This window comes from Macaca thibetana, chromosome 9 (assembly GCF_024542745.1).
Source record: "Macaca thibetana thibetana isolate TM-01 chromosome 9, ASM2454274v1, whole genome shotgun sequence".
Lineage (NCBI taxonomy): Eukaryota > Metazoa > Chordata > Mammalia > Primates > Cercopithecidae > Macaca > Macaca thibetana.
This window is the reverse complement of record NC_065586.1, coordinates 22,852,563-22,866,004: the sequence shown is the minus strand read 5'-3', so window position 1 is coordinate 22,866,004 and position 13,442 is coordinate 22,852,563. Positions and strand designations below refer to the sequence as shown.

General features: G+C 43.2%; 2 protein-coding genes across 4 annotated transcripts in view; both read right to left on the bottom strand.

The window, feature by feature from the left end:
- MSRB2 (methionine sulfoxide reductase B2) overlaps window positions 1–13,442 on the bottom strand; it is a 456,570-nt gene that overhangs the window by 111,562 nt on the left and 331,566 nt on the right. The gene's annotated exons all lie outside the window — the stretch shown is intronic.
- The window catches only part of ARMC3 (armadillo repeat containing 3), a 114,305-nt gene that overhangs the window by 20,991 nt on the left and 79,872 nt on the right, over window positions 1–13,442 (bottom strand). Inside the window, exons 13-16 of one of the 3 annotated variants that reach the window (XM_050804051.1) lie at window positions 13,001–13,169; window positions 10,019–10,116; window positions 8,296–8,394; window positions 7,739–7,855 (exon numbers count right to left, since the gene is read on the bottom strand). In XM_050804051.1, the coding sequence (XP_050660008.1) occupies window positions 7,739–7,855; window positions 8,296–8,394; window positions 10,019–10,116; window positions 13,001–13,169 (483 nt within the window). The remainder of the gene's footprint in view (window positions 1–7,738; window positions 7,856–8,295; window positions 8,395–10,018; window positions 10,117–13,000; window positions 13,170–13,442) is intronic. The other 2 variants (XM_050804053.1, XM_050804052.1) reach the window with 2 other exon arrangements.

Sequence of the window (13,442 nt, the reverse complement as noted above, 5' to 3'; positions counted from 1 at the left end):
TTTCTTTTGAACTTCTTTCACCGAAGGCTGCCAGGTTATATTAAGAAGGGCTTCAGTACTTAAATACATTTCATGCATATGGAAATAAACACTTGGAAATTATAAAATTAACTCCGGTAAAATTAACTCTCAGAGCATCCGTTTTTGGTTAAAGACAGCAGAACTTTTACCTCTCCAGCAGAAACTTTAGCAAAACTACCTCAGGAAACAGGGATTTACTGTGGGATCCAAAGCTCTAAGGTTATTTTTCTACATTCATAGGTGGATGAAAAGGGGAGCAGGTAAACATATAGAATATTTGGCTGACTCTAAATCATGTATTGACATTTTCAAAGTTTAATCCCTTGCTCCTTTTTGATACCATTGACTATTTAAATACATAATTATAGGACAAGGCTGGTGGGAGAAATACAGGTCATGAACCCAGCCCACTTGGGGTTTCAATTTAAGCAAGAAGATTTTGTTATGTGGAAAATAATCACAATACTAGGCAGCATTCAATAAATTCCACATGAGTGATAAAGATATGAGAGTCTCCAGGAGTTCAATGTTGAAAGAAATGTATTCAGATCGGGTGTCCTATTCCACCCAATCTATTCCAAAAGGATGGGAACAAGGCATCGTTCAAAGTAGAGATAGGATTTGTTCTGGGTAGTGTCTGATTGTGTGAGTGTGTGTATTTCTTTATTGTCTGTCTTCTCACTAGGATGTAAGTTCTATGAAGGCAAAAGTTTTTGTTTACTGCTGTATCTCCAGCACTGGAACAATTCCAGGCACATAGAAGGTGCTCAATAAGTATTTGTTGAATGAATGAATTGTAGAAAAAAAGGTGAGAAGGTGTTTACATGTGACTAAGATATAATATCTGTTTCTGAAAGACTTTAGTAGTCAAGAGTTGGGGGAAGAAGCAAGCAACAACGATTATGAGTAAAAAGAGGGTAGTGGGAAATTATTTTAAAAACAAAAATGTTTTAGGAAATCATTATCCTGTAGATCAAGGTTGTCTGAGTAACAGAAGTGTTAAAGCATTTGCTGTAAATATCTAAAAGGCTGTAGATATGAACAGCGTGGAAAGAAGATATGAAAAAGGAGACAGAAAAATAACTTTTAAATATGTGTAATAAACTCATGTTCAATCAAGTAAACATTCATGAAAACTGGTCTGAATACAAAAGAATAGTGTAGATAGAACTTATACATTTCACAAACAGGTCTAGTGAATGCTATTTTTAAATATTTACATTCAAGTGTCCTCTATAAGGAAAAGCTTTAGAAGAAATGTTAGATATGTTGGTTTCAGTGAAGACTAAGGAAGGAGGAGAGTGGATAACCAGGAAACGAATTAATCACATCTCCTATGAGTGTTTTGCCATGAAGGGGAGTATAACTAAAGCCTTGAAACCAAAAGTAATATGGTGCCTGGTCACCCAGGAGGCAGAGATTTGAGTTTACATGTTGCATGGTAATGATATTCATCAGGAAAAAGAAATCCATACTTTCTGAACACTTCACATGTAATTGATCTTACTTCTTTCCCATCTCTTCTATCCTCTGCCTTTCAAAAATGTAGCCACTCCATGGTTCTCGATGTCTCATTATTCTTTGTCAGTATCTCTCAGTCTTTGTATTTATCTTTTTCCTTTATGACCTTCTGTTAAAATTTTTTTTTAACTTTTATTTTAAGTTCAGGGGTATATGTGCAGGTTTGTTACATAGGCAAATTTGTGTCATGGGTTTTTTTTTTTTTTTTTTTTTTTTGTACAGATTACCTCACCCCTCAGGTATTGGGCCTAGTAGCCATTCATTATTTTTCCTAATCCTCTCCCTCCTCCCACCCTCCACCCTCCAGTAGGCCCCAGTGTGTGTTGTTGTTCCCCTCTATGGGTCCATGTGCTCTCGTCAGTTAGCTCCCACTTATAAGTGAGAACACACAGTATTTGGTTTTCTGTTCCTGCATCAGTTTGCTAAGGATAATGGCCTCCAGCTCCATCCATGTCCCTGTAAAGAACATGATTTCATTCTTTTTTGTGTTTGCACAATATTCCATAGTGTATATGTACCACATTTTATTTATCCAGTCTATCATTGATGGGCATTTAGGCTGATCCCATGTCTTTGCTATTGTCTCACTCTTTTTAACAGAAAATATTTTCAATGGCTTACCAGATGAATGCAGTTAAAATATTTTATTCTCTTTCTAGGAGTCCAACGTTTTAATAGTCACAAGACAGAAGGGTTGACCAAAAGATAGACAACAGGACAACAGGGTTATGGCTAATCTACCCCTCAGTGGACCAAAGGCTAAGAAGGGAAGAGAGAAGGGACACACATTGAACTCCCAAGTGCGCTAGGCGATGGTCAGGCACTTTCCTGACACCATATCGCCTCTTACAGCAGCTCTTTGAGGCAGGGATCATCATTTTCATTTACAGTTCAGAAGACCAAGGCAGTTGTGTCTGAATCCAAAGTCTGAGTTAACCCTCATGCCAACAATCCTCTTAAATCCTAGGAGTGTATCAGGGTTTATCTTGAAGTGGGGAGTGAGCTGCCAGAATGTGCGGAGAAAGAGGGAGAGTGAAGACAGTACAAAGAAGGAATAATTATTCTCATTTGTTTATATTTGTTCTCCCTGGGCATATGGTAAAGGAGTCAAACATCTGTTCCTTTCAACAAGCAGCATTCAATAATTAAAGTAATTTTTAATATTTAATAGATAAATAATTTTTTACTGCCCCTGATGAGCCTGATACTATTCTAGGCTCTATGGATATAAAGATTAAAAAAAAAAGGCATGGTCCCGGATCTCAAACGGCTCATTGTTTAGTAAGAAAGAGAATTAATCAACACAAATCAGTGCAGGCTATGGATGAGATAGAATCCATTCACAAAGGAGTTTCAGTTTCACGGGATGACTAATGGCTGCGTTCTGGAGATCTAGTGTACAGCATGGAGACATTATATTATATCTAATAATACTGTATTGTATACGTGAAATTTACTAAGAGAGTAGATCTTCCATGTTCTCACCACAAAACTACAAAAAACAAAAGGGAACTCTGTGAGGTGATGGAAGTGTTGATTAACTTAATCGTGGTAAACATTTCACAGTGTGCACAGATATCAAAACATCATGTTTAAATGTACATAATAATTCTTTTGTCAATTAAGCCTCGATAAAGTGAGAAAAAACTATAGCTAAATAAATAATTAAAAACCCAAATTCACAAAACATAGGCACAAAGTAAATATTTACCCTGGTGTGATCAGAGAAGGCTTCACAAAAACAAAGCTGTAAAGAAAATAAAGAATGGAAACGAATCCACAAATTTGAGGAACTTGCCACAAAACAAGAAAGGCTATTCCAGGGTAGGCCATGCTTGGAGTTTGGGCTTCAGCTATACGATGAGAGGGAACTTTGTTTTAGGCAGAGTCATATGATCTGACTTTCATTTAAAAAGGTGTGTAGTGGCTGGCCATGGTGGTTCACGCCTGTAATGCCAGCATTTTGGGAGGCCAAGGTGGGCGGATCACACGAGGCCAGGAGTTTGAGACCAGGATGGCCAACATGGTCTCTAATAAAAATTTAAAAAAATAAAGAGCTGGGCATGATGGATGGCACGCACCTGTAATCCCAGCTACTCAGGAGGCTGAGGCATGAGAATTGCGTGAACCCGGGAGGCAGAAGTTGCAGTGAGCCGGGATCACACCACTGCACTTCACCCTGGTGACAGAGTGAGACTCTGTCTCAAAAAAAAGGTGGGGGCTCGCACCTCTGGGGGCGCATGCATGGAGGATGGGTTTATGTAGGGCTATGTGAAAGTGGGAGGATTTACAGTACAATAAGGAGGTTGTTGTGATTGACATACAACAAAAAGGCCTGAACCGGGGAAGTAAAAGTGAAAATGAAGGGACGAAATAGATGTAGGAGAGTTAAGACATAGAGTGGAAAGGACTGTCTTGGTCATTCCATATTGGGGATAAATGAGAAGGACTTCAAGATGATTCCTAGGCATGGGTGATTGTATGGGAATATGGTTAACAGGAGCAAGCATAGGGAAGAGAGGGAGAGGGAGCTTGGGAGCTGCGATGAACAATGAGTTCAGGTTGGAACATATTGAACTTAAGGTGCCTTCAGAGTGGCAAGGCAGAGGACTCCACCAGGCAACTGGACACACAGGTCTGGACTCAAGAGAAGGGTCTCAGCTTTGGAATGGGAGCTAAAACTATGGAGAGTAGGAATAGGAGTACTACTTTTGGAGAACACTGATATTTACAGTATTGCAAAGGATGAAAAGATAACACCAAGGGCCAAAAATGAAGGGATTTATCCATAGAACAAAGTGACATGGATCTAATGAGATCAAGATGTGAGTGCTTCACAGTGTTACGGAAAATGTCAGTGTCAAATATCACAATAAAGCAAACTATAGCTGTGTGAAGATTAGCAGCTTGATATTCGCAAGTACACAAAGTGAGTTCCCACCCAGAAGGATTGCCCAAAAGGTTTAGGATTAAGAACCAGATTGAGCTGTAAGAAAAATAAGACAATTTTAAAAATCCAAGAAGAGCAGAAGAACTAAAGATGAAAGCTGATGTGCTCACCCGTCTGGGTGAGGACCAGAGGGAAAGGTGCACTTTGATTGAAGCACTATATGTACAACAGGGTCCTGTGGCTGCTCATCAGTCAAGTGGCCTGTCCCTAGCAAGGCAGCAGAAGGTTGAGTCTTTCCCAGGGCCATAGCTGGGTGGACTAAAGGGGAACACTTGTCTCAGAGGCAGCCAACGTTCCGGATGGCCTGTGAAAATGAGATTGAGTCTCCTGAAAATGCGCGAAGAGACAGAGAGAGATTGTACTTGATTGCTGCCAGGCTTTTGAACTGGAAGGCTGTTTTGGAATTGGGGCCAGATTTGGTCCCTTAGCAAACCAAGGCCACATGCAAGCTACAGTTAGAGGTGAGGCCGTTAAAAAAAAAGCAAGCAAGGAAGCAAGTGCAAGTAAGTTACCATGCAGGTGGAGGGAGAAAGAGAGAGAGGAAGAGAGATGGGCGGGCCCTGCAGTTGTCACCTGTCCCATTGAGGACCCTCTGCATCCCTGCACTGAATTCCTTTATATCCTTGTACAGTTGGAGTGGGTTTTGGCTCCTTGCAACTGCTTAGTACAACAATAATAATAGCAACAGGAGCTGACATTTGTTGACTGTTTACCATGTGCCAGGCACTGCACTAAGCATTTCACACGTAGTGACTTACTTGAGGCTTACAATAGCACTATGAAAACAGTTCTATTTTTATTTCAGTTTTATGGATGAGGAAACAGAGATAAAGAGAAGGTAACCTATTTGCTCCAGATGCATCGTTTACAAGTGTGGAACTTGTCAGAAATAACCTTTTCCTGCCAAAGTTTGGATTTCTGTTCTTTTGAATAAATGTGAATGCCTATGAGTGCCAGTCAGGCACTGCACTAAATACAGGGGATGAAAAGAAATTATTCAAATAAGAACATGTCCTTGTTCTTGAGGAGCTTTTAGTCCAATGGGGAGAAGCTCAGAGAGGCCAAAGGGTAGGGCGGAGCAAAACAAAGAAAAGGGAAGGACAAGGAATGGAAAGGAAAGGAAAGGGAAGGAGAGAGGAGGGAAGGGAAGGAGAGAGGAGAAAAGGGAAGGCGAGAAGAGGGAAGGGAATAACAGGGAAGGGAAGGGAAGGAAAGGGAAGGAGGGGGAGGGAAAGGAAGGAGGGGGTAGGGAAGGGAAGGAGAAGGGGAGGAAAGGAAAGGAGAGGAGAGGGAAGGGAAAGAGAGGGGAGGGAAGGGAAAGAGGGGAGGGAAGGAAAGAGAGAGGGGAGGGAAGGAAAGAGAGGGGAGGGAAGGAAAGAGAGGGGAGGGAAGGAAAGAGAGGGGAGGGAAGGGAAGGAGTGGGGAGGGAAAGGAAGGAGAGGAGAAGAAAGGAAAGGAGAGAGAAGAGGGTAGGTCAGGGAATGGGAAGTAAGGGGAGAGAGAAGGGGGAAGGGAAGGGAAAGAGGGGAGGGAAGAGAAGGAAAGGGAAGAGAAGAGAAGAACAGGGAAGGGAAGGGAAAGGGGAGGGAGGGGAAGGAGAGGGGAGGGAAAGAAAGGAGTGGGGAGGGGAGGGAAGGGAAGGGGTGGGAAGGAAAAGCGAGGAGAGGAGAGGGAAGAGAAAGAGGGGAGGGAAGGGAAGGAAAGGGAAGGGAAAGCGAAGGAAAGGGGAGAGAAAGGACAGAGAGGGGAGGGAAAGGAAGGAGAGGATAGGAAAGGGAAGGAGAGAGAAGAAGGTAGGTCAGGGAATGGGAAGGAAGGAGAGAAAGAAGAGAGAAGGGAAGGGAAGGGAAAGGAGAGAAGGAAGGGAAGGGAAAGGAGAGAAGGGAGGGACGGGAGGGAAGGGAAGGGAAGAGAAGAGAAGAACAGGGAAGGGAAGGGAGAGGGGAGGGAGGGGATACAAAGAAGCAGAGGGAAGGGAAGGAGAGGGAAGCTGGAGGGAAGGGAGGAGAAGGGAAGGGAAGGGAAGGAAGAGAAGGACAGGGAAGGGGAGGAGAGAGCAAGCAGAAGCATGGGACTGGAACCACAGGAGCAGATGAGAAGCACTGATGAGAATATTGAGCAGCAGAGACTGTAACAACAGAGAAGAAAGAGCAGAAAATAAAGCAGTCTAAGGAGGAGGGCAAACCACTGCCTACGCCTTGGGAGACCTGGGGCCCAGCCTCCTTGGAAAGCAGGGGTCTGGTATCCACATTCCACAGCCTCCAATGCCACCATGGCCCTTACAGGCTTAAGTCTACCATAACTCAATACAGTTTTTCAAATAATCCAGGAAAGTTCTCACAGGAGAAGTATGTTTTAAAAATATGTAAACATGTAGGGCCAAGCAGGGTGACTCATGCCTGTAATCCCAGCACTTTGGGAGGCCAAGGCAGACAGATCACGAGGTCAGGAGTTCGAGACCAGCCTGGCCAACAGGGTGAAACCCCGTCTCTAGTAAAAATACAAAAATTAGCTAAGCATGGTGGCTCACACTTGTAATCCTAGCTACTCAGGAGGCTGAGGCAGGAGAATTGCTTGAACCCGGGAGGCAGAGGTTGCAGTGAGCCAAGATAGGAGATGGTGCCACTGCACTCCAGCCTGGGCGACAGAGGAAGACTCCGCCTCAGGAAAAAAAAAAAAAAAAACAATGCACAGACCTTAAAAGGACATTACAATTGTCCCAACCAAGTAAGAGCGTTGCCCTATTTGCCTCTCCTCCTCCTCGTTCCTTTTCCCATGGAGGGTCAGAGACAGTGAGGGAGGCGGGGAAGGCCGTGGAAGCAAAAGTGGGGCGGGAGGAGAGAGAGCAGGACCACACACCTGGGTGTGGGGTTCCCCACCTGCAAAAGGCAGCAGCGGGAGGCAGAAACCCTCACACCAAGTTGGTTACCCAGGGTTAGGCTGTCAAAGGGCTGTCTAAAGACTGCTGTCCCTGTTGTCATGTTTTAGTTAAAGCGACTGTAGGACTCTGTTGTTCCTACAAGTGATCCAAGTGACCTGAGTTTTTGGCCAGAGCCAGAAGACAATTCTCTTCAGGTAAGTTTTAAAGAGATGGTAAGAGACAAAAATCAAGTTCCTTTTTAATTGCATCTCATGAGTCTTGCCTGGTTCAACACAGTGATGTTAGAAGAAAGCTTCCTACTGAAGAGCCACCCCTCCCTTCCACCAGTCTGGCTGGGTAATGAGGAACTCAGGACACTTTCTTACCTCCATCCTTTTTCTTTGGTGGCGCTTTTGCTGACAACAGTATTTCGTCCAGAAGCTGGCTCCGATTTGTCTTCTATGGGAGATCCAAATCCAGCACTAAAATGATAACTATTTTTTCTTGTCATTTGAAAAAAAACCACAACCAATTTCAATCATATGGAAAATAACAATACATTGCATTTGCATTTAGAGCTTACAAGGCATTTTTACTTCATTATACAATTTTTATTTCATTATATAATTTGATTCTTTTCCCCATCATGAAGCCAGGGACCCGGCGTTATTTCATCCACAGCTAAGGAAAGGAAACCCACACAGACACTAAGTCATGTGGCCCAAATCACTGCAGGTCCACAGGGCGAAATCGAATGTGAAACCAGATTTCCTGGCTCCCATTCCAGAGATCTTTCCTATAGCAATGTAAAAGGCAATTGTGCAACTGTATTACCATAAGAAGAATAAAAACCAAGTTGCCCAAATCTAAAATCTAAAACATTTTTTCACACTCAAATTGAAGGGAAAGTTATTTGCATATAGATAAAACATCATTTTCTTACTTGGTCTTTTCTTTACTTGATCTTCTTAAGGAAGATGAAGAAGAAATACTTCGTCCATAACCAACATCTGATTTATCTTCCATAGATGAAGGTGGAGAACTAAAATTTTACACATTTAAAATTATATATAGATTACAATAATCTATTTGTCAATAGATTATGGTTTTAGTCCACAAAACAGATTTTTTTCCAAAAGTCATAACTGGAGCTGACTTTTTTCTTTCTTTCTTTCTTTCTTCTTTTTTTTTTTTTTGAGACAGAGTCTCACTCTGTCGCCCAGGCTGGAGTGCAGTGGCACGATCTCGCTCACTGCAAGCTCTGCCTCCCGGGTTCACGCCATTCTCCTGCCTCAGCCTCCCAAGTAGCTGGGACTACAGGCGCCCGCCACCACGCCCGGCTAATTTTTTGTATTTTTAGTAGAGATGGAGTTTCACCGTGTTAGCCAAGATGGTCTCAATCTCCTGACCTCATGATCCACCCACCTCGGCCTCCCAAAGTGCTGGGATTACAGGCATGAGCCACCAAGCCCAGCATGGAGCTGACTTTTAACAGTGACATACTATTTTTGAAGTATAAAGGATAAGTTATTTTTTCTTTGTTTGTTCTTTGAGACAGGATCTCACTCTGTCGCCCAGGCTGGAGTGCAGTGGTGCGATTATGGCTCACTGCAGCCTTGACCGCCGGAGCTCAAGCGATCCTTCCACCTCAGTCCCCCAAGTGGCTGGGACTACAGGCATGTGCCACCATACCCGGCTAATTTTTGTATTTTTTGTATAGCTGGGGTTTCATCGTGTTGTCCAAGCTGGTCTCAAACTCCTGAGCTCAAAGGATCTGCCTGTATCAACCTCACAAAGTGTTGGGATTATAGGCGTGAGCCACTGCAAAAAGACTATTATAAAGCCTTTCGTAAGCTAGAACAGAAATTATTTGTATAAAATGTATCACATAAATACTATATGGATATATAGATATACATGATCTCTCTTTTTTTTTTTTTTTTTTTTTTGAGACAGAGTCTCACTCTGCTGCCAGCCTAGAGAGCAGTGGCAGTGCAATCTCGGCTCACTGCAACCTCCACCTCCTGGGTTCAAGCGATTCTCCTGCCTCAGCCTCCCGAGTAGCTGGGATTACAGCTGTGTGCCACCACACCCAACTAATTTTTGTATTTTTTAGTAGAGACAAGGTTTCACCATGTTGGCCTTGATCTCCTGAACTTGTGATCTGCCTGCCTCCGCCTCCCAAAGCGCTGGGATTATAGGCATGAGCCACCATGCCCGGCCATGATCATTTTAAAGAAGACCATGGAAGCTTTAATTTTTATCTCTACCATTTACTTCTTATTTCAGAAGAAAAATGTTGGGTGGTAACTGTACTCCAGCACATAGTCCTGGAGAACTGTAAACAGGATTCATCTCAGTTTGCTGCTATTTACACTTTCTTCAATGACTCCATGGTAAGAGGCCTTGACTTCAGAACACACTTGAAACTGACTGGCAGTATGGAGTCAAAGAGAGAGCAGAGAGCACATTGATTTGCAGTGGTGGCTATTTCATGGTTATTCCATGTCAGGCTATGAGTTTATGAGCCGGTGTTTATTTTCATGGAGGTGCTAGATACAGGAGAAAAGAGTCTGGGAATCTTCACATATTCACATGTTGATGGAGAAACAACAACAACAAGCAGTGTGTGCTTCCCTGCTTCCCCTCTCCCTGCAAAGACTCACACATCAGATTTACTGTTGATTAAGAGTACAGCCCGTAGGTCACTTGGTTCTTGTAAGCAGAGCTCCTTCAAAGGCAACAGTTTGGTGCCGGGATTTATCTGTAAGATAATTTAAGGACCAAAAAGTAGTATCTGCATGGGTCATATTTTTGAAAATGAATACAGACAGAATATGTTCTCAGCTGTTTGCGCTGTCTCATTTCACACACACATACACGCACATGTACAATATACATACATAAAATTAGAAATAGGAACCTGAAGCTTGTGGATGTTCTTGCCTTTGGGCAGGACAGATCCAGTTCCTTATCATCTCGATTGGTTTACACTCAGCTGTTTCATCCCATCATTATCATCTTGGCCCCTGGAAGTATTTGGATTGGCAAATCCATCTATATACCTAAGGGAGAACTGACTGCCTGCAAAAGTAACTGAATACTGGAACAGATGACTAAAAGTGTTGAGTGTATCTAAAAGTAGGCCAGACAAAGCCCTGTGCAGGCAGTTTCACCAGCCTGGAGGAAGAGGGCTAAACTAGATGACTTCTGAGATCTTTGTCCAATTAAGTTATAGTTGAATCCCTTTCTCATCCAAGATACGTTTCATGGTTCTTTGGAAAGAAGGCAAGAGTGAGCCTTTTAAAATAAGATCGATTCTGTCATTCTTCTGCCCAGGACCTGCCATGGATCCTGTTCCATTCAGAGTAAAGGCCACATCCTTCCAATGTTCTCCAGGACTCACATGACCTGGCCTTCGTTAGCTCTCTGGTCTCCGGTCTGCTCTCCTCCCACTTTGCTAGGCCAGCTCTAGCTGCACCAGCCTTCCTGCTGTGCCTAGCACATGCCAAGCATATATTCACCTCATGGCACTTGCACTGGTTGTTTCCTCTGCCTAGGAAACAACCCCAGATTTGCCCAGGACTTCCCCAGCCCAAGATTTGCCCGGGACTAAGGCCCTCACCTCCTGCAAGTTTTGGCTTGGAAATGATCACTGTCTCAGTGAGACCCACCTGACCACAACTTCTAAAATGGCAACCGCCCACCATCTCAGGGATCCCCAGCATTTCAGGGCCCCTCACCCTGCCTCTGCCCGCTCTCATCTCCCTCTATGGCGCCTCTCATTTCTCTCTCTCTCTCTCTCTTTTTTTTTTTTTTTTTTTTTTTCCTTTTTTTGAGATGGAGTCTCACTGTGTCACCCAGGCTGGAGTGCAATTGTGCCATCTCAGCTCACTGCAACCTCTGCCTCCAGGGTTCAAGTGATTCTCCTGCCTCCGTCTCTTAAATAGTTGGGATTACAGGCATGCGCCACCATGGCTGGTGAATTTTTGCATTTTTGGTAGAGACGGGGTTTCACCGTGTTAGCCAGGATGGTCTCTATCTCCTGACCTCATGATCCGCCCACCTCTGCCTCCCAAAGTGCTGGGATTACAGGTGTGAGCCATGGCGTTCGGCCCCACCTTGGTTTTCTTAAAGCTGCTTTGTTCTGATGCTGCAACATTCTTTTAAAATTATTATCACTGAAGGAGATGGGCTTCCTGGGAGCCATTTCTTAGTGGTTTATGTGTGTTACAGGGTATGGCGGTGATGGCAGGAGGTGAAGGAGGCAGGAGCTGAGGGAGGCAGAAGGGAGAGTAAGAGTCAAGTTTTAGGCAAGCTGTTTTGAATTATTCAAATTTTCTCTAGTTCTCCGCTAGAGAGAGTGCTTCCTGCAACCGGGACTCAGTGATGTGACGTATGGCCCTGTCTCCTCTGCTTCTTGGAACCAAATTGGTCCAAGAAGGCTTCTGCTGTCAGCCTCACTCCCCGTGTCCTGAGTTCTTGCACCTGCCTGGCAAACCACACTTACAGCTTTTGCACTTCTGAGTTTTCCCGTGACCTTAGGAAGTATACAGTGTTCGTGGTGCTTGCTGTCTGAGCTCTGCCATCTTTAGCTCCCTTGTTCCTCTCTGTGATATATTTTTTTCCTTTTCCTTTTTCTTCCTGCACAGCTTCTGCTTGATCTTGGGAGCTTTTGGCAACCCTTAACATTTTTTGAAGTCTGCAGATCATATCTGCTTCCTAGTTTTGCTTAACATGGGATTTGTGGGTTTTAAACGTGTTCCCCATTCTCCTCATTGCTTTTGGTTTCCAGAAGAAGTAGAAAATACTGACTAAACCAATCATGTAAAAAGGGTCCTCAATATTTTAATTTCTAGCTTCTCACTTCTCTCAACATTCATGTAATAGAAATAATAGAACCCCCAAATGTTGAATGCTACTTTAAAAAAAAAAAAAAAAGACAGGTTGGAGGGCAGTGGTGTGATCGTAGCTCACTGCATCCTGGGCTCAAGTCATCCTCCTAACTCCTCCTGAGTAGATCAGACTACAGATACATGCCACCATACCCAGCTAATGTTTTAAAGTTTTTTATAGAGACACGGTCTCACTATGTTCCCCAGGCTGATCTCGAACTCCTGCCTCAAGTGATTCTCCTACCTCAGACTCCCAAAGTTCTGGGATTACAGGCATGAGCCGTGTCACCTGCTCCTTCTTTTATACTTTTTTTTTTTTTTTTGATAGGGTCTTGCTATGCTGCCTGGGCTGGAGTGCAATGTCTATTCACAGGCACAACCATAGTGCACTGTAGCCTCAAACTCCTGGGCTCTTGGTCTCAAGTAATCCTCCTGCTTCAGCCCCCTGAATAGCTGGGGCTACAGGTATGCATCACCATGCCCACCCAGCTCTTTTTTTGTGTCTTATCTGAAACTTGAGACTGCCACTGGCAAGCTGATTTAATTACAAGTAAGCAGATTCTAGTTAAAACTGAACGAAAAAATGCAAAATCTTATAACTAAAGTTAAGAATGAAGTGCTGATTTTCAAGTTTTCGCCTGTAAAAATATATAAATTACATTAGGTGATTATGAAATTGCAATGTAATGGCATCAGGATTAAAGACAAATTATTATTGTACATACTAAACTGCAAATAAGTGCTGTCACTTACCCGACCATAATCATAGAATCCATCGTTAATTATGTTACTTGATGACAAATAGCCAGTCTGGCTGTATTTCAGGGAAAGATTGTTGTTGAGCAACTTATTATAAGCTGCCTCACTGAATTTATTTCTCCGAGTTCCTGATAGGTTAACTTCTTCAAGGATATCTAAAGCCCTGTCAATAAAAGCAAAAAGCATTACTCGCTTTATACAAGCCATCGAATACTGAGTCTCCATTTATATACTGACTTCAGACCCTGAAGGAAGAATGGAGATGGAGCTTAAAGCCTCCCCCACCCTCTTAGATAAAGTAATACTGACAGAATTATGAAGACAAATCTGCCCTTCTTAAGGATACATATGCCAAGTAGTAACTCATGTTCAAACAGGTGAAAAGGACGCTTTTGGGGGAAAAAGTTCTTTGTTCATCTAAAAGCAAAATTAGTAT